The 26,745-nt window shown below is 36.3% G+C and overlaps 1 protein-coding gene across 7 annotated transcripts in view; it reads right to left on the bottom strand.

The window, feature by feature from the left end:
- The window catches only part of Chl1 (cell adhesion molecule L1 like), a 199,911-nt gene that overhangs the window by 53,543 nt on the left and 119,623 nt on the right, over positions 1-26,745 (bottom strand). For 6 of the 7 annotated variants that reach the window (XM_029478803.1, XM_021165654.2, XM_029478804.1 and 3 more), the window contains exons 3-9: positions 25,906-26,073; positions 20,619-20,724; positions 18,937-19,124; positions 5,190-5,312; positions 3,995-4,165; positions 3,063-3,110; positions 1,168-1,288 (exon numbers count right to left, since the gene is read on the bottom strand). In XM_029478803.1, the coding sequence (XP_029334663.1) occupies positions 1,168-1,288; positions 3,063-3,110; positions 3,995-4,165; positions 5,190-5,312; positions 18,937-19,124; positions 20,619-20,724; positions 25,906-25,996 (848 nt within the window). In that variant the 5' untranslated portion in view covers positions 25,997-26,073. The remainder of the gene's footprint in view (positions 1-1,167; positions 1,289-3,062; positions 3,111-3,994; positions 4,166-5,189; positions 5,313-18,936; positions 19,125-20,618; positions 20,725-25,905; positions 26,074-26,745) is intronic. The other variant, XM_021165652.2, reaches the window with a different exon arrangement.

Genomic DNA, 26,745 nt, shown 5'->3' with positions numbered 1-26,745 from the left:
AGAACTTAGAATAAATAGGTCAAGAAGTGATGAGCTAGCTGATAACAAGCCTAGCTGTAAAATCTAGGGATTTATAACAAATACAAGTCTCCATATCTTTTTTGGGGAGTTGGTGGTCCCATACAATAGAGACCTTTGGAAATTAAAAGGAGGGTAGTTAGTGTAAACGAACAAATTCTAATAAAGCTACCGAAAAGAGGAGCCCAAAGAATTGGAATATTTCCCAGGAATCTTATGAAGGGAAAGTGAAAGACAACAGCCACAGGGGAAACTTTTGTTCCCTAGAAAGAGATTTCACAGTCTTGCAAACTTTATATGCCTCAGTACAGGGGAACACCAGGGCCAAGACATGGGAGTGGGTGGGTAGGGGAGTTGGTGGGGAGGGTAAGGGGGACTTTTGAGATAGCATTGGAAATGTAAATGAAGAAAATACTTAATTAAAAAAAAAGAGATTTCACACAGTTCTGCCAACTTGTTATACCACTTTACTGGATGAGACTGAAGTCCAGGCAAATGATTGATGAGGCAAAAGTATGTGGGACAACACTTTGCTGGGATTTCTCACCGTGCACATCCTCGGACCTCCACTTAAACTGTGATCACACCACACTCCACAATCAGAAGTCAGATCTAGGAGGGGTCTCCAAGTCGTTTTATCCCTCTGCCCAATATGAGCATGTGGAATAATTTTTTCCTGCTTGCTTTCCTTTTTAAATTAGACTCTTTTAGATGGCTTATTAAGGATAGGTGGCTGGACCTCCCTTGGGGCTTAAGCCATAAGCTTAAGCTGTTATAGCACTATAACAGTGGAGCTAGCACTTTAAAAAGAAACGAGTAGAAAAGAAAGAAAAGCACAGCTTATAGTAGATGTGTGGCTACTAATGCACATGCTTTAAGGACCACAGTAGATCATTCACTTCACTAAGGTTTGCCTTGGTCCCTGCACTTCCAATGCCACAATGAAGACAAGAACCTGTAAGTCAATTTCAGTTGTAACCTAAATTCTGTATAAGGAAGCGGAACTGCGTTTCTCTGGAGAAACACAATTGATGTTTATAATCTTTAAAAAAAATAGTAACTTAAGAGCATGCATGCAGCAAAGTCTTGAATTCTAAGTCGTTAACACACTAGATGGGATAAGGGCTGGGCAGAGGCCAAGGTACTCACAGGCCCTCTGCAAAACACTCGAGCAATAGTGTATCCCCTTTGAGTACAGTCTTTGCGGATAAACTTCCCATTTGGGCAGGAGGCAACAGAAGTTTGGGTTTCCTTTGCTTGATGGAATTTGCTGAAAAAGAAAGGAGAAGAGTCAATGCCTTCCTCAATAAAGGTGGTAAAATTTCTATGGTACCAAGTCATTCTTAAAACATGATTTCACATGCTTTTATGTATATATTTTGGTGTGCTTCTTAAACAGACTTCTCTTATCCAAGGAAGCATGTGTCTCTGTTTCTTTACCAATGTTTTTAAATGTCACGATGTATACCACCTGTGCCTTTTCAGAACTTGAAGCCTTACTCAAGATGATTTCTTGAAGACACTCTCAAGTTAACTGATAGTCTGACTTTGTATTTGTTTTACCATACCTTGCCATTTCTGATAATTATATGTCTATTTAATCTATTGATCAAAGTATTAGATATGATTCTTTCCAAAAATAGAGCTTCCTTTCTAGTACTTTATTGAGAATCCAGACTGAGGAAACTCATAGTAGACACCAGGCAGCCATGAATTTATTTAGCTCTTCAGTAAATTTCTTCTAGTCTCAGATCCTTAAGAATACCAAATGCTTTAGAAAATGAATCATAATACATCTGTGTTTGGAAAGTATTGATTAAAAAGTTTCATTTATTCTTTTATTGGTGATTTTAAAATATAAAATATAATGACAAATTAGGACACTTCATTCACACTACATTTTGATTTTATTTCCAAAGGTGAACATAAATTGTTTTTTCATATTCAGTGCCAATGTGACTTTATCTTTTTTAAGAAATAAAATAGCTGACTTTCTATTATCAGAAGAGAAGAGTGTAAAATACAGGAAGCCATGTGCAGTCTGCTTTCCACCTTCTTGCATGAACTTATGTACTAGAAATGATATTTGAATATGTACTATATGCCATGAATTTTTTCAGTACTTGAAGACATATCTGTAGATGACTAATCTCACAGAAAACGATGTTGGGGATGAGACAGCATACATGAGATGGCCCGCAAGCCAAGTGCTGCGTTCACTTGTGATGAGATCACCAGTATATTAGAAACCTAAGTGAAGCCCCTCACCCACATAATGTAAAGAATATTTATTTCATTTGAGTGCGATTTGTAATATAGAAAACAAGTCATTATGTACCTATGTTTAACTCAGGTTAAAACTCAAGCATCATAGATAAAATGCAAATTCTGATCGGTATCTGATAGAAGAAATGAGTAATTTCTAAAGGGTTTCATAGACCAAAAAAAAAAAAAAAAGGAAATATACTAAAAACTGCATTCTTTCTCAGTGAAATTGCTTAGTGGTTTTTAAACTGCTCTGACAAGTCATGTAGGTACAAATGATTCACTTAACTTTCTTAAGTCCAGAGTTTTTCTACTTTTCTTGATATTAACCATTTATTTTCTCTTTTGTTATTTAAAGCTACCAACCTTCTGTGCTATGTGTGAGCTATTAGAAAAAAAATCAAAGTAATACACCATTGCATACTTACACTTATAACTATACTTAAAACTACAGATATAAGTTTATATGTTAATTATATATGTTTATACATAATTAATTTATATGCTACTTTTATATATGTTTTAATTAGATATAATTGTATATTACATTGAAAGATCACATACACACATATATACATACACATACCTATACATATACACATGTACTTATCTCTTTACATAAACTCTAAAGGATTATGGATCATAAAACCTTCTATTCTAAAGTGTTACTTGACAGAATGCTGTATTTCTAATAATTACTCTAATAATTATAAAATGAGATGACTGTGTATGACTAAAGGCAAAACTATATGTTCAAATTCTACATATGACCAACTTACCCTGGGAACTAATTTCTGTGGATGAACTTGAATCAATAGCATGCTTTACTGAAATAAAAAAGATGGAAGAAACTAATACAAACATAATGGTAGACGCTGACATCAATAAAGCATGAAAACCCATGGATTTGTTTCTGGAAAAATTACAAGATGAAGTACAGCTATGCCCATTTGAGTACTGTCACTGCGAATACAGTATATATATATATATGTTGTAAAGACATCAGTGATTACTGTATTACAAAGATTTCAGGCTACTGAAAGCCTTCATAAAGTAGACCCACAAACATCATATGCACACAAAAATTGTGGAACAAATTAGACAATGAAATGGTCATGCTAACCTTCTGCTCCACCAGGGTCAATTACTCTGCCTGAGAGCTGCTGGGATTATCTTTTGCCTTTGAATCTTACCACTTCATCTCTCACTAATTACTCCTTCCCTTTTGGGAACCCAGACATGCATTTACAGCATCAAGTAGGAAACAGAAAATCAATTCAGATAACTTTGCCAATTTGGGAAGGACAAAGGAAAAACTTGATGGGATTAAAAAAAAAAGAATATAAATGGTGATTTTCTTTTGACTCAATTTTTGTCTCCATCATTTTCAGCCTGCTGATTTATCCAAGGTCACGGTGAGCCCGTGCCCAAGATGTGCTTTGTGCTCACTGAAAAGGAGTAGATCCTGCAGTCATGAAATGAAGCACATTTGTACTGTGAATTGAGATTTGATTTTCTGGCTGCCAGAGACAGAGCTACTGTGGATCTGCAGCTGCAGATGTCTACATCATCTGGATGAAGTCTCTAGAGTTAAACGAAACAATGACGGAAAATACCAACCAGCTTTCAAATGGCTTCAGAAAGAAGAATGGAATTACACACGCATTTGCATTCAGCATGATTGAAGGAAGAATAAATTACTTGGACTTACAACTGTTCACAGTCAGTTTCATTGGCATTTTCTGTACAATCGTTCTTAATTTTGGAAATGCAGCGAAGCAACAGTAATCATTCCGACTGTCATTTTCTTCCACATTTGCAAAGTACAGATCTCCTCTTTGGCTCATGTATACTCTCTCATCTTGTTCAATGTGTTCTAACTCTGCCAAGGGGAAAAACACAATTCGTCACTGAAATGGGCTGCTTCTCCTCATGATGCTGCATCAGGTTTTTAAATTTCTATTTCTTTCATATATTTTGTATTGTGATGTTTCCTGTCTGCTCTTCCTGCAGTAGGCAAACAGAGAAGAAATTAGCAATGACATCCTTGGGAGGCTGATTATTTCACAGATACCCAGATATGACAAATCTGGTATTCCATGTCTCCTTACAAACTGGTCACTTGCTTTGTTTTGGCTTATTGAAGAACTGTTCAGTACAGATATCGATTACTACCCTTATTTTCTTTGGATGATATTTCTCTGAAACTGGACTCCTCAAGAGTGATGCCTGCACCATTGATCACCCTCCACTGGGAGCAGCTATGTAATTCTAGGATGAGTTAAAGGTTTAGATGTTGGCTGTAGCCAAAGGCAGCTTCAGCCACTCTCCTCTAGATGCTGCACAAATGTGATTTTCTCATGCAATGCAGTGAGAAAACACCCCGAGTGCAGTGAGGAAACAGGTGACAGAACTTCATGTTAGGAATCACCAAAGCAAAAAGAGCAAGCACAAAGGCTGACACTGACTCTTTTGTAGGTCAGTGTTTTTAGCAGGGATAATTAGGCTAATACAGTAATACTAAACCAACAATACAGCCCAATTACTTCAACTCTGAGCTAGCCTGTGTTCCAAAGGTAAAGACTGTTTTTATGTTTTGGTTTTTTTTGTTGTTTTTTTTTTGTTTTGTTTTTGTTTTTTGCAGGCTTGTTCATACAACCAATCTGCTCCCTTTCAAATACTGTAAAATCAAGAGACATGATGATCTTCCAGTGCCCTCACATATACACTTCAGTTTATATTTAGAAGTAAGAATGGAATTGTGAATGTATCTAATTTTGAAGACTATTTGATTCTACAGGATAATCAACCATATACGAATGATGGCTTTCTTTGCTTTCATTGTGTCATATACATAGTTCATGGAATAACAGTGACCTTGACTGATATAACAGAACATTACTTACCAATATTCATCCAATAGATGTGCAAAGGTGGGAGGCCTTTTGGAGGGTTGCAGGGTAAGACAATGGAATCCCCTTCTTCTACATCAAAGGGTTCAATTTTTTCTTTTGGGAATTTTGGAACACCTGATAAAATGATCACAGTGAAGCATTCACTTTTAATGTAGCTTTAATATGTTCTATGTTACTAGTAACTAATGACATTCCTTTTGTTTTTGTTTTTTTTTTTAAAGTGAGCAACTAGAAAATTACACATCCCATGTTGTTGTTCTCATATCTACCCTACAGAGGAAAATACTATTAAGAATCTGGCATGACAAGGGTTCCTGAAGGACTTTTCTTTTCTATCTATTCCTCCAGTTCAAATCCCCTGGCTCTACAGCAGAAAACATAGCATCTTCCCTCCACCAATCTCCCATGGATCCCACAGATCTTCTCCTTCCAATCTTCCTCCCCAATGCCTTGTTTTGTCCCAGGCCCTAACTCCAGAAGGCATGCCCTGCTAACCCAACAGCTACTCATCTTAGAGCAACAAGTAGGCTGAAGGCAGACCCATAGCTCTCCTACTACACCTGAAATCCAATCCCCCAGTTTTATCTCCCTCTCTGTAGAAGGCTACTTGCTTTGGTCTCCCTACTCTTTCTGATCCCATTCCAAAGAACCACAATACCTACTCCTACAAACTTCCTTCTCCAAACTCACCCAGTACCCCAACCTCCAAAACTAGCAGGCATTCCCTGTGCATATACCACCTGAGCAGGCAAGAAAAATGGTCAACACATGCCACCATACTCTATGAAAGTCCACAGAGAAAACGGAAACCAAGAAACTAAATACATACACAACCAAGACAAATACAGAAATCAGCTAGACCTATAATCATCACAAGCCCAGATGCCTAAACACCATCCCCCAAACTATCAATAACAGCCAAAGCAATAGATCCACTAGAGCCTGGCTACCTTGCCACAGCAGGCCTTGAATATTTCAACAAAGCTGAAACATAAGTAGAAGACCTTAAAAACTAACTACATGAATATAATAGAGATCCTTAAAAAAGGAAATCCTTTAGTAAGTCCTTTAAAGAAATCTAGGAAAACAGAAAGTATGAGGAAATGAATACATAAATTCCTTAAAGAAAGCCAGGGAAATGTATAAATTCCTTAAATAAATGAAAACAATAGCAACATCAACAAAAACAAAAAACAAAACAAAAAACCCCCACAAGCAATGGTTGAAGAAAATGGATGAAGCAGTTCAAGACATAAAAATGGAAATAGAATCAATAAGGAAAACGTTAATGAATGGAATTCTGAAACTGAAAAACTTAGGAATTTGAACAGGAGCTACAGAGGAAAGTATCTCCAACAGAATACAAGATATAGTAGAGAGAATCTCAGTCAGTGGAGGTAAGATAGAAGAAATGGATACATCAGTCAAAAGGTAATGCTACATCTCCAAATTTTTGACAAAAAACATCCAAGAAATCTGGTATACCACGGAAAGACAAAAGCAAAAAATATTAGGAATAGTAAAAGAAGAAGGTTTCCAGCTCAAAGGTCCAGAAATCATTTTCAACAAAATCATAGAAGAAAATTTTGCTAAACTAAAGAAAGATGTTAATGAACCAGCTTAATTTTGTCTTAAGGTAAAATGACTCAGGCTGTTGCTAAGATAAAATATTGCCCTCTGAAAAAATGAAAGGGAGGCTCCATTTCCTACAACACCTACATAATTCAACTAACATGTGGAAGTGGAGCTGGTGCCTACAATGGAATGCCTTTGTTCTGGTTTCTTTGGTGTGGGAAGGTACTCTGCAGCCTTCCAAAAGAGAAATATGAAAAGCAATCCAGCAACAAAAACTTTGACCTACACTGTGTCCTATCTGCAACATAAACTAGGACAACATTGGCACAGACCTTGTGAGGATAGCCAACCAATGTCTGCTTTTACTTAATGTTCCCTTCAGAAGATGGAATCCATACCCAATATTACTTGGATAACCAAGAAGCAGGTACTAGAAAGTATAAAGTTCTAGGTTAACACCAAATACTTCTAGTCTAAAATCCCGAATGAAAATATTGTTGCTGTGTGCTATATACAAGGAATGAAACCACTTGTGCATGTTTTTCTGAGATGTAATGAAACCTACAGGATTAGTTCATCTTAGTTCATACACACATGAAATCATCTTTCTTCATTCTCATTAAAAATTATTTCTAATGATGTTCTGTTATATTCATAGATCAGGGTCCATTTCAGTCATCATCAGAAAGGCTTACTCCATCAGGAGATGGAAACAGATGCAGAGACCCATAGCCAGACATTATGTAAAGAGAAAGTCTTAAAGTGGACTCTCTATCAAATCTCTTCTTTCAGAGATCAGAAAATCCGGAGGAAGAGGAGGCAGAAAAATTTTATGGGCCAGAGGTGATGAGAAAGACATCAGAATGAAGCCATCTGAATCAACTAATCGCTGTTCGTATTAGATCAGAGAGACTTCAGCAGCAAGTGCCAGGGCTACATTGGTCTGCACCCGGTTCTCTGTGTGTATAATATACCTGTATGTTTATGAGATTTTTCACTATGAGATCGAGTGGGTCTCTGACTCTTGTGCCTGCTCTAGGGACTTTTTTCCTCCTATTGTGTTGCTGTGTCCAAATTCGATGATTGGTTTTGGGTTATTTTATTATACTTTATTTTGTCATGTTTGGTTGCTATCGATTAGCAACCTGCTTGTTTGTTTGGTCTAAAAAGATAGAAAGGTTGTGGATCTGGAAGAGTGGGGAACATCTAGGATTTTAGGGGAGTGGAGGAAAGGAAAATTGCAATCAAGATACATTGTATTTCAAAAAAAAATCTGTTTTCACTAAAGAAAGAAAAAGAATCTGGCCTGAGGTTTTGTTGTTGTTGTTGGTTTGGGGCTTTTTTTTTCACACTAGATGGTTTGTTGGGTAAGTGTGACAACCTGAGTTCATTCCCTGGAGCACATGGGGTTAAAGGAGAAGACTGATTCCTGAAGTTGTCCTCTGACAACTGCACTTGCACTCTGACATAGTGCCACTGCCACAGCCACAGCCACATCCATAGCCATAGCCACAGCCACATCTATCGCCATAGCCACAGCCACAGCCCACCCCCAACTCAAACAAATGTAAAAATGCAAACCATTAAACATCTTTCTAAACAACAATATTGTTGCCCTGTGCTATGAATGTTTCTCTGAGTTGCAGTGCCAACCACAGGATTTGCTCATTTTATTTCCCGCAGACATGAAATCATCTTTCTCCAAATACTGTGATTTCTTTTGTTAGTTTGGTGTTGCCAATATCTTGCTTTACTGCCATGTCAGTGAATATGATTGGCACATACCCTATTCAAGTCACTAGTTATAATAAACAAACAAACAAAGAAGTCAAGGTACACATGAGGCAGTGGGAAACAGACAATGAAGAACAAATTTGATCACTCTAAGGTGCAAAGAGAACTTCCACCTTGGGATGACTCCATTAAGTGCAATTTCCAACAAAATGGAAACAATACTGGAAAGGAGAGTTTCCAATATTTCATTCTACTGTCTTCTCCTCACACTGGAATGGGTTCCCCAAGGAGCAAGTATGGGCAGAATGCAAGTCAGAACTGCAAGGAGAGGCAGCCAAGACCAGTGTTTCAAAATTCATATAAAAATTTACACATATATGGATATTCAAAATGTATTCTTCCTGAAAATTATATAGCTGCATGATCTCTTAATTCATAAGAGATTGTTATATTTTCTGGAAACCCAAGGTTCTTCAGTTTTAATCTTAATTTTGTACATCTGGCCAGTCTCTACAAAATGTATATTGAGAACTTCTGTCTGTTTTCTCTGTATTTATTGTGTAGCCCTTTGACCTCCATCCCACCCTCAAGCTTCAGGGCAAATTTGCTGCCATTTTCTTGTAGCCATGTTCCAACTTGTCTAAATTCAAGAATCATTCCCAAGTTGAGAATTGCAAGCAGAAGTAGATGGCAGAACCACAGCAAGAGTGCAGGAAAGCTTCAATGTCTTCATCCTTTCTGCCATTGGTGGGTCACTCTCGGTGATCACATTTATCTGAGATTTTATTTGGTGACACTGGCTGGATGTGTGAATAATAGTCATCCTTGAACCATCCATTTTCTACAGGTACCATGACATTCCTACTAAGTGACAGGAAGGTTGTTGAATGCCTTCACTGATAGCACAGCAAAGATAAACTAATATACCAACTATTGCTCTGGCATTGATTGACAGGAAGTACTCCTTACCTATGAAATATTAAAAATGTGTTATGTGCTCAAACCTCCAAATTCAAATGATTTATTTAGTACTGCTTGCCACACTGAGAACCAGTGTACAGTAGTATGGAAGTTAGCTGTGTGCTTGGACTTTGATGGATCTGTTTACACTCAGAACCAAAGGACAACATGGGAAGAGAAGCACATATAGGAAAATGAAGGGGTAAATTATTCTCTATCTAATATGCAAACAATGCAGTGCTTAATGTGGATACCCAGCTTGCTTGAAAGTAGAAAATTAATAAGATATATGAATCATTAGTTGGAAATCTGCTCGCTCAAAGCATGTAGAAAAGTCTAATGATTCAAACAGATAATACAATCTGTGAAGTACTAGCATTTTTACATTAATTATGTCTACATTATGAAATTTCATTTCCCAAACTGTAAACATGTAGTTAGTTCACTGGGCATCTAATCCATCCATAATATAAAGGAAAGGAAAATACAATTTATAAGTCTACCAAGCCCTTAAACACACACTGTAAATCTTCAGAGCAATTTGTAACTGATGAAATGAGTATCAGGAAACAAGGAAGCTTATATATCTCCCAATTTAAGGTCTCAGAGGAATTTTAGAAAGGAAATTAATTAATCTGGATTGTTTCATTATTATTTGCTGACCTTGAAGCTTCTAGGCTTTACTATGGGTGAGCAAAACCTTTTTATATTTACAGTAGATGTTCTCTTTTGCATTATGTTGCTGTGAAAACATCATGAATCACAGCAATTTAGGGAGTAGAGGGTTTATTCAGCATATAGGTACAGGTAACAAAGAGAAGTGAGGACAGGAAATCAGGCAACAACTGAAGTGATATTAAGGGGGTAGGCTGCTGATTGGCTTATCTCTGGCTCATTCTCCTCTGACTTTCTTTTATAGCCTAGACCTGACTAGCTGCGGTGATGCCCACAGTAGACTATACTTCTCTGCATCAATCATCATTCCAAACAATCTCTCATACACATGGCATCAGGCCAGTATGACCCAGGCACTTGCTCAGTTGAGATTCTCTCATCCCAGATGACTCTAGGTTGTGCCAAGTTTATGAAGAAAACTAGTGAGTATAATGTTAAATTAATTTTCATAACACAATAGCAGTCAATTTTAACTCATACACAATTTTAACTCATAAAGAAATGACATTTGAAAATCACCCTGAAAGTGACTGATTGATTTTAATTCACTGGTGATACTATAACATTATTTATAGAGGAAAGATACAACATGGTTAGTCTTAAGCAAAAGCTCATGCTTGTGTGAGATAATTCCACTCCTTTGTCTTGGTCTTACATTTCCAAGGAACCGTCCATCATCACAAAAATTCAGTCATCTGGACTAGACTTGACCCTGAGTAGTCTTCATGCAAAGGGATCAGAACCCATCCACTCATCACTGTCTACTTAAGTGGGGCTTCAAACATGTCCAGAAAGCCCATTGTCTTCCAGCCTAGATGCGATCAACCTCCTATGTATGTAATGGTGCTGCAGATTTATATGGAAAACCTTTCCTAGAGATATGTTAACTACAAATTAACTTATCCACTTGATTCAAGATACAGATAACTTACAAGTGGAAACTCTGTTGGATCCTTATAACTTCAGGTGCTGCCAGAAAGGATTGAAAACACCTCACTCTGATTCTCTCAATATTCAGAAGAAGAAAAACCTCTCTTTTTACTTAACAGAAAAAAAAGTGACAAAAAAATGTTCTGTGTTTGGAGCAGTAGTTCTCAACGAATGTGACACAAATCCCACAGGAGTCACATATCAGTTAGCCTACCTAGCAGATATTTATATTATGATTCATAACAACAGAAAATCAGTTATGAAGTAGCAACAAAAATAATTTTATGGTTGGGGATCACCACAACATGAAGAACTGTATTAAAGCATCAAAGAGTTAGGAAGATTGAGAACCACTGACCTAAAGAGTCCACTAGGAGGAACTGGGGTATATTGGAATTATTCTATTAGATTACCATTTTCCATTAAAAATAGCTGAAATATATGTAAATAACTTCTTAAAATCTCAAAATAATAGAGCATAAATTTAGTACCACTGATGACAAATAAGGAACACATATGGAGAAGTTTGATTAGCAACCTGAAGGATGATTAGAGAGTATTAGAGAGCCAGAGTATAGGCATTTATATCAACAGTTTAAACTTCATTGACGAATAAGTAAAGGAAAAGAGTTTCCATCTACACACACACCCTAGTCACAGTCACAGGATATAGCCATTCTTGCTTGGTTTGTTAGGCTATCCTCAATCACTAATGCTGAGGCTTTGGTAAGTATCCCCCAAATGCTCAGGTGTTCAATGCTAAGTCTCTATGTCCTCTTCCAGGAGATGATAGAACTTCTGACAGGTGAAATCTAATGTTTAGTCTTCAGGTTATTGGGAATGTGATCTTCAAGGGAAATAATGGTCCATGGTCCTTGTTTCATTCACCCTAGATCATAATACAGGCAGAGTTCACTCTACCCCATGCTTTCCCCACAATGTGCTTCCATTATACTAGTGCAAAGCAGTAGTGACAACACATCATGGACGGGAAAACTGTGAGCCAAATTAACCTTTTCCTATTCATAAATTGATTATCTCACAGGTTTTGTTGAAGTGTTGGAAAGTTGATGAGTACAACTAGGGAAATGGCTAGCATAGGAAAGGAGCCTAATAATGACTTGGTGACCAATTCACTGATGAAAACCCTGTGCCTCAGACATCCTATTTAGTTTTTGGATTTGTCATGCATTCGTAATGGATGTGATCAATCTATCTGTTGGACAGTTTTTCTTATCCTTTCCTTACCAAACTCATCTAGGATATTATAAAATTAGAAAACTAAGAATTGGGAATAAATAAAATCTTCATTATACTAGATAACAATCTGATAACTCAGAGATAAACACTCTAAAACTTCAACCACCAAGTTTCTATTAATATAAAAATAAGACAGTTCTCTAGAGCTTAAGAGAAAATCCACTGATAAATGTGGATTCTTAAAATGGCCTTATTCATGACCTCCAAAGGACTGGAATGGAAGTTGGATGATGAAGTATTTTCAGGACAGCCAGGAAACAATGTATGATAAATCTAATTTATTTTACTCATTTCTAAAGCAGCAGAGAAAGAGAACAATTACCTCTATTAAAGCCCTGGTCTTTGATCTACCTTCTCTTAACTGCAGCACTGCCACAGTCTAGCCTAAATTATCCTCATATAATCATTATTTCACTGATAACATTTAGGGAATGAGAGGAAATATCTTTAAAACCTGTTAATTGTTGTATCTTCTATGCAACTGCCCCACTTCTTTCTTCACTGCAGTATGTCTAGTTGCTGCCTTGTCCTTTGTCTCCATAGCAACCACTTGAATTCAGGCTAAGGATCACCCAAACACTTTGTCTTTCACAATGTACATTCACAATGTACATTTCACAATGTACATTTCACAATGTACATCTTTCATTCTATATTTCTAACCTCATTTCACTTAAAATATGTAGAATAGAGATATAGATATATGAAAACACATACACAGCAGTCTCCAGACAAAGAAGGATCAGTATATGTTTAGAAAAATTGTAAATGTAAATTTTAATTTCAAATATATTCGTTCTGAGGTTTGCTGGATCCATTGGAGCAGAAGCCAAGATTAGAAAGTACTGGCTACATATTACACGTTTTCATGATGCTCAGGCACAATGTTCATGGCACTACTGCCTGATCTAAAATTTACAAACATTTCTAGCTGTCATTTCAAATTTTAATGCCTAAATGCAGTTTGGAGATATACATGCCTCCACTCTGCCAATTCCTTTTGCTAGATCATTTCAATCCTGGAGCACCTTCAGCAGGATTACCATGCTGCATAGTTTTGTTTTTAATACATAACGAGACCATTAGTGAAATTAACTTAGATGATACAAAGGAAGACAGACACCCAATGCAAATCCTTTACACATTGTCCAGTTGACCAAGAATATTATTATCTTCCACCCCATCCGGACCCCATCCTATTCCGCCTCCATTAATGTTTAGCATTTTCTTGTTTTTCATTAAAAATTTCCTAAGTCAAATTATATTCTTAATCAATGTCTCGTGTGAGTTTACAAAATTTAAACTGAAGTAAAATCACACCATATGTATTTCTGTAAGATTTGCTTTTATAACTCTTAGTATTCCTGATTCTCTATACTGCTAAAAAATATTTTCTGCATGATTATATGATAATTTATTCATATTACACATGGAATAGTTTCCTCAAAAAGAAGTTAAACTAATGTTAAAGTTTCTGAAAGAATGACTCACTAGAAATTCAGTGTCTTTGGAGAAGGGAATATTGCAAGTCCCGAGCTACATTACCTTATCCTTCAACTCTGTGCTTCCTCTAACATCATTGTGACTATAAGGAAAATTCATGTAAGTTATGCAAAAGACCGTTGTCTTTCTTCAAACCAAAGACTGTGAATGTCACCAGACAGCATCTGATGCTTGTACCAGAGATTTCTTCACTGAACTTTAACCTACCTGTCAGATATGCCTATCAGTACATTTAAAAATTTTCTGATTTATGACTTTCTTTGTTCCATTGCTATAAAAATATCATGAACTTTTGGAAGACTGGAATGTAGAATTTGGGCAAGCTAAATCTGTGTTGTCAAGCTACTGCCAGTCATAACTGGCCCTAGAACAAAGTCTCTCTCCCTGTGATTTGAAAGACAAGCCTTCCCAACAGTACATTCCACTGTAAGTGAATTGTTGGATTTGTCATGTATGTGCACTATACATATGTACAAATAAATAAATGCATATAAAGGAAACACACAGATTCCGATGTCCCCAAATCCCTGTTATACAAAAAAAGTGTATATATCTGGGAAATAAAATAAAATAAAATAAAATGTCAATGTGGGTTCTTAGGTGAATGCATTTTTAAGGAAATGGGGACAATACAACCTGAGATTAGGGACTAAAATATGCTTTTGTTGTACCTATATCTTAACATGAAACTGCAACAGGAGAGAGGGCACCTTTACACCCTTCACTTTGGTTGTTACACTATTGTGTTTTATTCACTTATAAACTTACTGAGTTTAACAGCAATACATAACTCTGAACTGAAGCTAACCCTGATGAAAAGAGCTGAAGAAAAGTGGAAAGGATATGAGAGGAGAGGGGAGAGAAGAGGAGGGGAGAGGAGGAGAGGAGAAGAGAACAGAGAGAGGAGGGGAGGGGAGGGCAGGGGAGGGGAAGGGAGGGCAGAGCAGAGCAGAGAAGAGAAGAGGAAAGAAGGAAGGAAGGAAGGAAGGAAGGAAGGAAGGAAGGAAGGAAGNGCAGAGCAGAGAAGAGAAGAGGAAAGAAGGAAGGAAGGAAGGAAGGAAGGAAGGAAGGAAGGAAGGAAGGAAGGAAGGAAGGAAGGAAGGAGGGAGGGAGGGAGGGAGGGAGGGAGGGAAGGAAGGAAAGTACCCTACTCCATATGGCTATCAAAGTAATGAAGTTGGAAATCCAGATCCAGGTCCAGAATGGTGGATTCTTGCCTCCACCTAACCTGTTTGTTTTATTTTCTCTCTTAAAATTGGGGTATTTAAAGCCTCAGTTTCATTATCTCAGACTGAATTAATTCTACTGATTGACATAATAAATACATGTCATCTAATTTCTAAAACTTATTTCTCACTTTAGAAAGTATTAAGGTATTTCCCTATATTAGCTAAGCATGAATGCACCAAGAACACTTAGAATGAGCTAAGCTACACAGTGATGAGGGAGGATGTCAGATGGAGGACAGTGTAAATCCATTAAGAAATGCTTCATAGAATCCAGTGTTGCTGTGGGGAAGGGAGGAAGAAAGGGAAGAGGGACAGAGGACAATGAGGAGGGGAGAAAGGGCTGGAGAGGTGGGGGACAAAGGAGGGATGGAGGGAAAAGGAAAGAACATAAAGGAGAGAAAGAAGGAGGTGAAGAGAATCAGGGCAATGGAGGAGTGGAGAAAGACTGAGGGAGAAACTCAGCTTCTCCACTGTCTTCACAGGAATAAGCAGGGTTAGTCTCTGGGTTTATCAAACTTCTATATAGTCAATTGAGCTTGTCTAACTACATACAGCACCACCCACTGACATAATCATTCATGGTTTTATTGAGACTTGAAATCAGATAAGCCAAGTCTCTATACATTTCAACTTTTAGGATTTTCAAATTGTGCTTTGCATTTTGTCTATTTACCATTCATCTGGTCATGTGTCATAAATGTACAGGCAAATAATTCTGTGTAAAGTCACTTAGTGTCAGTTAAGGATAAATAGACTTTTAAACTCTGTTGAATCTTCTAATGCACAAAAATTGATTATTCAGTCTCTGTTAATCTAGATCATTTCAAAAATTCTCTGTAAGTGGTGTGTGTGTATGTGTGTGTGTGTGCATGTGTGTGTGCACATGCAAGTGAGTACTAATGATTATTGAGCTCTTTCTTCCATATCACTCCACCATATGTTTTGAGACCAGCTATCTCACTGAACTAGAGTCCTGTGAGCTCCAGGGGTCTGTCTGTCTTTCCCTCCCAGATATAACACTGACATTACAGGCACAAGCCACTGTGATGGTAGCCTTCTACATGCTGGGACTCAAGTATAAGATCTCATGCTTCCAGGACAAGCACTTTACTGACTGAGCCATCTCTTCAGCCCCATTTTTCTTTTCTTTTCTTTTTCAATCTCAGTCTCTTTCTCTCTCTCTCTCTCTCTCTCTCTCTCTCTCTCTCTCTCTCCCTTCATTCTTCCTTCCCTCCCTTCCTATCTCCTTCTCTCTCTCTCAACCATTTATTCTTCTCTCATACATTACATCCTGACCACAGTTTCACTTCCCCCAACTCCTCCCACTGCCTCCTCTCACCCCAATCCCCTGATTAACTCTTCCTCTGTTTGCCTTCAGGTGAGAAAAAAAAAAGAAAAGAAGAAGAAGAAGAGGAAGATGAAGATGAAGAAGAAGAAGAAAAAGGCCGAAGAACTGTACATGGCCTAACGATACATTAAGACTGGGCACTAATACTCACACCTGTGCTGGATGGCTGAAGCAACCCAGTAGAAAAAAAAGGGTTCGAAGCTCAGATAAAAGAGTCAGAGACACCCTACACGCCCATTCATTGCTCCAAGTTACACAACCATAAGGTATATGCAGAAGACCTAGGTCAGACCCATAAAGGGTTCATTTTTGTCGCTTTAGTTTCTATAAGCAGCTATGAACCCTGTTTAGTTGATTCTGTGGGTCACCCATGTTCTCCTGGTGTCCTTAATCCCGATAGCTTCGTTAACTATTCTTCCTCCCCTTCTTCTGAGGGTTTTCCCCAGCTCTGCCTAGTGTTTGGCTGTGGGTCAGCACACATCAGCTGGTAGATAATCACTGACTTTTTTCCCCTGTCATGTTTGATTCTATCGTGTGTCTCTGGGCTGTCTGGCTTCTGGTTCATTATCATCCAGGTAGTGTTAGGTATGGGTTCCCTGTGTGTGCCACAGAGAGACTAGACTAAGTAACGAGAAAGGGTGCATGCATCTTCCTGGGAAGGAGATTTTGCTGGTGGACTTGGGGTGGGTGGGGATGGGAACAGGACATAAGAGCTGCGGGTAGGGTTGAGAAAGATGTTGGGAGAGTGTACAGGGAGAGATGCCTAGAGGTGGGGGCTCTTAGAGGGCAATATAAAAACTTACTGCAGTGGAAACACCCTGGGATTTCTACTTCAGTATTTTGATCATATTTTCTTCACAGCTTAAGAAATCACCAATTGAGCCTTTTCTTCACATACACATGAAATAGATAATTCTACAGTTTAGCTATACTATTCAATATATCTTCTTTAGCTGCAGTTTGTATCCTGTTGACTTAAGTCTTATATGTCCTTAGTAATGTTCTTTTCTGCTTGAATGATATTGTTATAACATATTTATCTATTCTTGTTAGTTCTATTATAAATTGCTTCCCATCATCTAATATAATTGCTTCAGTATCATATATGGATAAGTATTTAATTTATAGAATATCAAAGTAAGTTTTGCATGTTATTAACATATTCATTTAAATACCTTATCTGTGGTAATTCTTCAAATGTTTGTTGTTGTTTTAACAGTTCAGAATTTTTAGGGTTTAGATATTTTATAACATTACTATATATACATATATATAACTAGAATATACATATATTATAATCTTTATAACTATTCATTTAATTGCTCTTATCTTTAATTTGGGATGCATTTAGATTTACTTTTTTGCATTTTTCCTGACTTATTTCATTTCTTTTCCATATTTTTCCTTTCTTGCTTTGTATTTATTTTCTGCATATCATACATTCTTGTATCATTTGTATGTATTTTCAGTGGCATTATAAATTTAAATGCATATACTTTGATTATAGGAGTATAAGTTTGCTTACTGTTTACTGCTCTAGAATTTTATAAAAAGTAGACAATTTACAGTTATCTCTCTCAATTTTCAAATAACTAATTCATCTTTGTTTCTTTAACATTTCTGGACATTCTGTTCCTCCCTACAGTCCTAGCAAGGCACCAAATTCTATCAGGTCTGGAATATTCCTTGAATTCTTTACCTTTCTAAGATTCTCCCATTAGAAATTGTCCAATGGAGGCTGACTGATATTTTTCCATATAAGATTTTACCATATAAAACTTTGGGTTAGAGCTGTGTGGAATTAGAAATCATAGGTCATGTGAAACAAATGAGTGGATGTTTCAGGCACAGAAGTAAACTATGTCAGTGATTCCATAGCTTTAACTGCAAAGGGTGTGTAGTTTGTCATGACTTCTATTTATTGTCTTCATTGCCAGTGGCTGGATTTCCTCTCCTATGGAGAAATGACTGTTTAACTGGAATTATCTAGCTAGCCTATCTTCATATGACAGTAGGTGAAGAAATTGTCTAGATAATTTCCCTCAAAGCACTTAAAAGCCTATAAATAACTATGTATGCTTATTTCTTATAATCTTTGATTGAAGTGCCATATGCTATCATCTTGGATCCTCAAGAAAGATACATGAAAATATAGATACTGAAGAGCTAGGAGATCTGAACTAAGCTGCATTATCAAAGAATGTCTTTGTGTTGATGTAGAGGCTTGAGATCATATGCTACTGAAACTGAGCTAGGTTTAACTAATCATACACTTAACCATCATCATATATCAAAACGAATTACTTTTCCCCAGGTTAGGTAGATGGTTAGTGAAGCTGACAGAGTGATTATGCTACTTTCTCATAAAATCTAAACTGTAAATATCAAGACTCTGATGAGAATTTTTCTAATAATTAAATATACACTAATTAAATTCATACTAATTTATTTCTTTAGATGCTATTATGTCCATTTAACACTTCACTAGACCAACTGTCAATTCAATCTCTACCTGAACACTTACCTGGAACTATGAACTCTATTTCTTCTGATATTGCAGTTCCTAGTCTATTAGATGCAAAACAGCGGTATTTTCCTTGAAAGTGAGAGATGTGGCCCTCATTTGGGATCTTGAATGTGCCTGAATTGTTAGTCGCAATTATCCGAGGATCAGAAAGATCAAAAGGCTTATCATCCTTCATCCATGAAAATCTAGATGATAAAGTAAAATTCACCCTAAGTATTAGTGACATTTGTTATTTTTAAAAGGTTTTAATAACCAAATGCACAAATGATAAAACCAAGAAAATGTATGAGTTTTAAATATACACAAAAGATCTTAACAGTGTATAAAATATATCAAGCAATCTTTCAAGCAAGGTAAATACATGAAAAACAAGAGAAAGTATGGAAGGCAGGCCTATTCTTTTTCTTTTTTTTTTTTTTTAATTGACGTTATCTTGAAAATGTTTCTGGTTAGAGATATAATTCTGGATCATTACTATACTTTTTCTTCTTTTTTTTTTATATTTTCTTCTTTTTTTCTTCATTTTTTAATTAGGTATTTTCTTCATTTACATTTCCAATGCTATCCCTAAAGTCCCCCATACCCTTCTCCCACTCCCCTACCCACCCACTCCCACTTCTTGGCCCTGGCGTTCCCCTGTACTGAGGCATATAAAGCTTGCAAGACCAATGGGCCTCTCTTTTCAGTGATGGCCAACTAGGTCATCTTTTGATACATATGCAGCTAGAGTCAAGAGCTCCGAGGTACTGATTAGTTCATAATGTTGTTCCACCTATAGGGTTGCAGATCCCTTTAGCTCCTTGGGTACTTTCTCTAGCTCCTCCATTGGGNGCCCTGTGATCCATCCANTAGCTGACTGTGAGCATCCACTTCTGTGTTTGNTAGGCCCCGGCATNGTCTCACAAGAGACAGCTATATCTGGGTCCTTTCAGCAAAATCTTTCAAGTGTATGCAATGGTGTCAGCGTTTGGAGGCTGATCACTACTATACTTTAGCACATGAAGTAAAGATAAATATAGAAAATGCTACTTTTTGTGAATGTCTGTGTGTAGAAAACACACAAACATATCAAACACACACACACATACACACACACACACTCAAGCGAACTCTGTTCATCCCCTTTTACCTGGATTTTTATCTTTTTTTTTTCAACTCTATGACATATTTGAAATGATGTTAAATATACATTTCCCAGTTTAAAATTGTTAGTTTTACAATAGCATTAAAATAATTTCATGATGACAGGTCATTTTTGTTATGTTATTTCCCCCATTTCAATGTTTTTCCTCTAATAAATAATGGTAAGAAACTATAATTTTACCCTTTGATGAATTTACTTTCCATTATTTCTACAGAGTAATTCTTTATAAATAATGAGAGTACATTAGTAGATAAGAGCTGGTTGTAGCTTTCGAAAGAATATTTTAGAGTTGTATTTGACAAAAGAAGTACACAGTTAAGTTCTACCCAAATATGAATTCCTTCGTGGATAATAATGTAACCATACTTTTGTGACATGTGTGAAATAAATACATTTTAAATTTGTAGATATACTACCCTTTTCTAGAAAATCTGTGCTTCAGTCACATGCAAATTAATATTCTACCTGATGAAAGTCACATTAAAATAGCATACTATAAATTTCCATCAATATATATTCACTAATATGCACTTACATTGGTTCAGGGTTTCCTTTCGCTTCACACTCAATTTGAAAATACTCATCGAAGGGAAAGGCCACCTGCACGTATGACTGCTTTACAATTGTTGGAACCTGTTGAACTGAACATCAAAGCAGTATACTTGAATAATGAGGTTTGCAAGCATGAGACAAGATTAAACAATTGAGAACAACATGCGTTTTCTACATTGGTAAGTGTGATGGTTTATCTTCAGTGTCAACTTGACTGCTTTTAGGGTCACCCAGGAGACATACGACTGAGACCATCTATCTGGGTGTTTCCAGAAAGGTTTAGCTAAGAAAAGGAGAGCCACCAGGAATGTGAAATGTGAACAGCACCACCTAAGGTGCTGGAGACCTGGATTGAGAAAAATGGAGCAGCCAACTCAATGCCACTCATCCCTTTCTGCTTCCTGTCTATGGACCGACTCTGACTATTGACCCATCATATCAGCCTCTCACCTCCTTCCCTGCCAAAATGGACTCCACCCAGTCAAATCACGAAGCAGAAAGAGCCCTCCCTCACATTGGTGCTTTTTGAGAAGTACTCTACCATAGTAATGAGAAGAGGAATTAATGCAGTAAGTAAAAGACTAATCTAAGAATTTGACTTCTTCTATGCACATATATTTATATTTAGAGAAAACATTGCTTGCTATCACTTTATATTGCTTCACATATAAATTTCAGTTAACTCCGGAAATATGTGATAAGTTTTTAACACCGGGAAATAAAAACCATCTTATTGAGACTTTAAAGTATTTATTTTCAAAAAATGATTGGTATTGCATTTATGCTGTCATGTGTATTCATTTTTACACGTTTCTGTCACTTGGAAATTTATCTTTGTCACTTTTCTTATTTCTATTTAAATATCATAATGAACTAATTTAGCATCTCTCACCCAAATGATATCCTATGTCTTTTTTGATAGTTCTATTATAGGCCATTTTCTACCTCTCATTCCACATAATATATTTCACTAAATAGCCTCCACATTACAGACTTTTCTATTATTGGATTATCAGTGTATGATAAATTTGCAGATATGAATATAATAGAATTGACTTTGGGGATAAATGCTAAAACCATTTCACAACCAATGCATTATTATAGTGGTTCTCATAGCCTGAAACCATTGATTAATGGTTCCTTTAAAACTGCTAAAAATCCATATTTATTGCAAAAGATTTTTATTTGATTTCTGTCTATTGTTTTATTTTGAGAAAAACGTTTCTACAATCTTCCTAAGTATTTGACATTTCCCATTCATGAATTCATGTTTTATCTGTTCTCTATTTGAACCATTATTACCCCTTCTAAAATCAACTTAAAATAAGAATACAAAAAATACATGGATGCTGACGAAAGTCACAGATAATGATGTACATAATGCTATAGTGCAGGTGAGCACTTAATCATACTAAAGTTGAGTCATTCTTTAGTACAATTCTGACAACTGAGTTTTTACACTATTGGCTTGTAAGGTTATTATAACAAATCAGTCAGTAGTAGGAACTGACGTAGGCATAGTGTTTTTGTGAAATACAGTTTGTAGCCAAGGAAGTAATTACTGAGTACAATTCAACTGTAAAGGCACAGAAAGGACTTGCAACCCTGTGACACTGGCCAACTCTGGGCTTCTTTGCCTTCTTAAAAACTGCAAGCTACCCAACATGCTCCTGTTCAATTGGACTATAAGTAACAATGTTTAAAACAGCAAAAGTTAAAACTGAGTGTATTTACTTAAAAATTCTTTAAATTCAATCTAATAATATGTTAAAATGAATAACATTTTATGAAAAATTCTAAACACCAGGGGAAGAGTTTCATTATTATAACCCTGACTTTAACCCTAGCCCTAACCCCAGCCCTAAATAAAAAGAATGGGGAATTATATATTCCAGTCAGGTGATTAGCATTATTAATTTTTATTAAGCAATTATTATGACATGAAATCTAAAACCTGACATATTTGTTTCTTCTACACTGTAAAATTTTACCTAACTTTTTATCTATGTGTGATTTTTGGACCACTCCACAGTAGTCTTTAGAAAAATTATGGGTTTGGTGAGCTATGTAGATCTGACAAATGTTTACACATTTTGTAACAGACAATCAAAATGTCCCTCTACTTAACATCAGCATTGAACTAATTGGAAAAGTCACTGATGTTTGGAAAGGTTGTTTTTGTTGTTGTTGTTGTTCAGACTTATAGTAAAGAACACAAGTCTTGTATAAGAATATTATTTTTTGCTTGAACACTCAGATTTGGTCATTGACAGTTATCATTTATATTGCCAGTTTATCTTGAAGTTTCAGAATTATTGGGTTCATTCTAAGGAAAAATATCTGCAGATGACCATCTGACCAGCCATAATTTGTCTGTGAATAATGTTTTCAAGTAAAAATAATGTGTGTGCAGAAGCAATAATATAATCAAGAACTAAGAAAATCCTTTCACTTTAATGCAGCAGAATTATTTTATGCCTATCTTACAGTGCATCCAGTGTTGTTCAGAGGTTGAGAACTGAGTTAATTTAGTTCTATGGATTCAACTACTTTAAGCTTAAGCAAAATTATTTTGGTTTGGGGGTATATGGATATAAGTTCTTGTCCATGAAATACACCTGTGTTAGACAGCTTAGTGTGCATGCCTTATTCATGTTAAGGAAACAGAAATTGTCCTAGCGTATATCTCAAAGAATTACAGACAACAATGGCAGCACGGAGGGGAGGAACAGACACTAGCGTGTTATTTTCAAAACAGTTGGATCTCACACATCATTTAAATGTATCTCTGAGTTCGTGAGACATCCACAAGCCACCATTTAAGCATCAACACCCAGCTTAGGCTTAATAGCCCAAAGTTCTTCTCAATTTAAAAATTTCATTAATTTCTTTTTGTCTAATAAATAAATAAAAGTTGTTGTCACTACATTGCACACAATGACTCAAATTCAGATGGTATCCAATGGGTGTCAATCATCATTTTAGTAATTGCTAAAAATCATCCACATACTCATTGCATTTGTCTTGTTTCTGATTAATACCATTTCTAAACAGAGTGGTTATTGAGCTTTTTGCAAGTTCATCCTGTTCTAATTCTATTGCATTTACAAATGGTGGGGGGGGGCGGTACACAAGAACAGCAGTCCCACAGATACCAGCTAATAACTTGAGAACAACTTGTTTATTACAACATTATTCTTTCTTAAATTTGCTAAGGTTGTAAAGCGTCTGCAATAACTAATTATTCAGGGAAAGGAGCTAATAACCTTTGGGTGTTTGTATGAATATATATTCCACATTACAAATCTTTTCCTCTATAATTAGGCCAATTACAGAGACACCAGACTCGTTGACATTCAAATTGGATACCTGCCTTGGTCGCATTTACTAGGGAGTGCTCCAGAGTGCCAAAATAAATGGGCAATATTCAGCTGCTCTGAAAACATGCTATTAATATTTTATAACAATTGTCTGAGGACATTACAGCATGACCATTTGTAAGTAACTGAGACTATCAGAATAATAATAAGTGACATGAGCTAATACAACATTTTACATCCTTCATTACTGAAGAATAAGGGCAAGACCACAGAGTCTGTATGTATTTCTTAGAGAATAAGGTCATAGGCTTCACTCTGGAATACCAGATGCATCTTTGCTACCCTTAACTGGACATGAACTCTTATACAAGAGAATCTAATGGGGATGGAGAGTTGTGTCAGCAGTTAAACACACTTGCTCATTTCCAGGAGATCTGCGTGTGTGCCTGTGCACCACATATTCAGTGCCATCTTTAGGTTTTCTTTGGCACCAGGCATGTACATAGTGCACAGGCACACATGCAAGCAAAACAAAATAAAGAACAGCCCCCAATACACATAACATAATTTCTTTTAGAGAGAAGATATAGTCAATGTGAGGGTATATTATATTCTCAGATGTTCAATGGTGAATTTTGACATGTTGTACAAGTGGTAAAATTTCAGTTACATGTGAAAAGAATTACACATGTGAACATAACCATGTGTGTATGCAGGACAGGGAAATGAACTTTCTTAGCAGATGAAAATAGAGAGACAGAGGCTCAAGCATCTGGTAAGAACAGAACAGTGTAGATTCTCACCTGACTACCAGCACACTGTGTGCTGTAAACAGCTTCTTTAAAGTAATTAAGAGTGACATTCAGAGGAGATTTTAAAACACATCACAAGTGATTTCCTTGCTTTCTAGTCACATTAAGTCTAAGTACTTCAGAAGAAAAATTTAACTTTAATATTAGTACTCTTTAAATATTGATTAAATTGTCTGAGATAAGGACTGTACCGTTAGTATTTACATGATCTCAAAGACCTTTTATAAGTAGAATAATCACCCAATTAGCTGCATTCTTTCCTTTACAGACCACTACAGAAAGCGTGTTTACAGTTGCATTATTTTAGAACTATTAATATTATAATTTGTTGAAATATATGACTAATGTTTTGCATGCCATTTCCAAGGTATTATAAATAAATATTCATAAGACCCCTGACTAATGACTTAAAATAATTCATATTCTAAAATACACTAGATGGGGGGGGGCAATATGGGTAATAAGGCTTTGAATTCTATGATGTCTTTTTGTTATTTTCATAAGTCAATGTTCCCATTTTTAAGTTGACTTTTGTTTGGCAAAGAATATGAGGCTTCTGGGGCTAGAGAGATGGCTCAACAGTTATTACCATGTGCTAATGCTCTTGCCAAGGGACCAGATCATTTTCCACCTCCAGTGTCAGACCTACCTACTACCCCAGCTTCAGGAGGATCTGACTCCCTCTTCTGGCTTCAGAGGGCACATTCACTCATATGCATATATGCCCACCTGAACACACATATAAATAATGGAAAACAAATCTTTTTTAAAAAATGTGATTTATTCCTTTCTGTTATATTTTTTAATGTTAGTAATTTCTAGATCATATTTTTCCTTAAAATAAACTAACCTAAATATACAAAAGTCAAAGCTTCTTGTAATATTGCATATCATCTTACACATATGACAAATATCTGCTGTCTCCATCATACTTCTTGTAACCAACTAAGGTTGTTTGAAAAACAAAATAACAAGGTTGAAAAGTTATGAGTGCAGCTAAATATCCTAGCCTAGAAAACATAACCGTGAACCTTCATGATAATTCAGATATTGCATACAAAAATTATATCCTCAATCCACATGAGTTCTACTTAAAACACGGACACAAACTTCCATAACAGGGAATCTATGCTTTTACCAGAGAGTGGTATTTCAGCTGCTGACAATTTTAACAGGAGGAAAATTAGACTTAGGATCAGTCCTCTTCCACATAATGGCAATTCCATCATTCCTCGGAAAGGAGGCAACGTGCAAAGACTGGAAAGGGTCTCTAATACTTTCTGTTCACTGAGGAAATGGGAGAAACCTGAAAAAAATGATAGAAAGGATATTCGTTAATTTACTTAAAATGTGAATGCAGCAGAAATTAAACACACTAGTTATTAAAATATTAATGAACCTACTATCTAATAACACAACCATTTAAGAGCCAAATAATAGTTAATATATGATATATTGTAAGCCATGAGCCAGTCCAATGAATCCTATTTGTAAGTCAGACTAAGATTTATATGGAAAGCTGTTTCTTTTTATTATTATTATTATTATTATTAGGTATTTTCTGCTGTTTCTTACACTGTAATGTGTCTATGGCTATGGGAATAATTTCATTAAATTTATTCAGAAAGTAGTGCTGCCTCGATCAATTCTTTAGCTTAATACTAAGGATTATAAAGACAAATCTTGGACTCTTCTTGTAAAGTAAGTTTCATTTTCAAAATATCACAACATGAGATGGAATTTCTAGGAAAAACAGGAGGAAAAAGTAAGGACGCGATGGCAGGTTTTAAGGAGACAGAATAGATCAGTAAAGAGTCTCTGCCAGAGCCTGGAAAATACACATGGAGGGACCCATGGCTCCAGCTGCATATGTAGCAGAGGATGACCTTGTCGGGCATCAATGGGAGGAAAGGCCCTTGGTCCTGTGAAGGTTCAATGCTCCAGTGCAGGGGAATGCCAGGGTGGGGAGGTGAGAGTG

This window comes from Mus caroli, chromosome 6 (assembly GCF_900094665.2).
Source record: "Mus caroli chromosome 6, CAROLI_EIJ_v1.1, whole genome shotgun sequence".
Taxonomy (NCBI): domain Eukaryota; kingdom Metazoa; phylum Chordata; class Mammalia; order Rodentia; family Muridae; genus Mus; species Mus caroli.
This window is presented reverse-complemented; position numbering and strand designations above follow the sequence as displayed.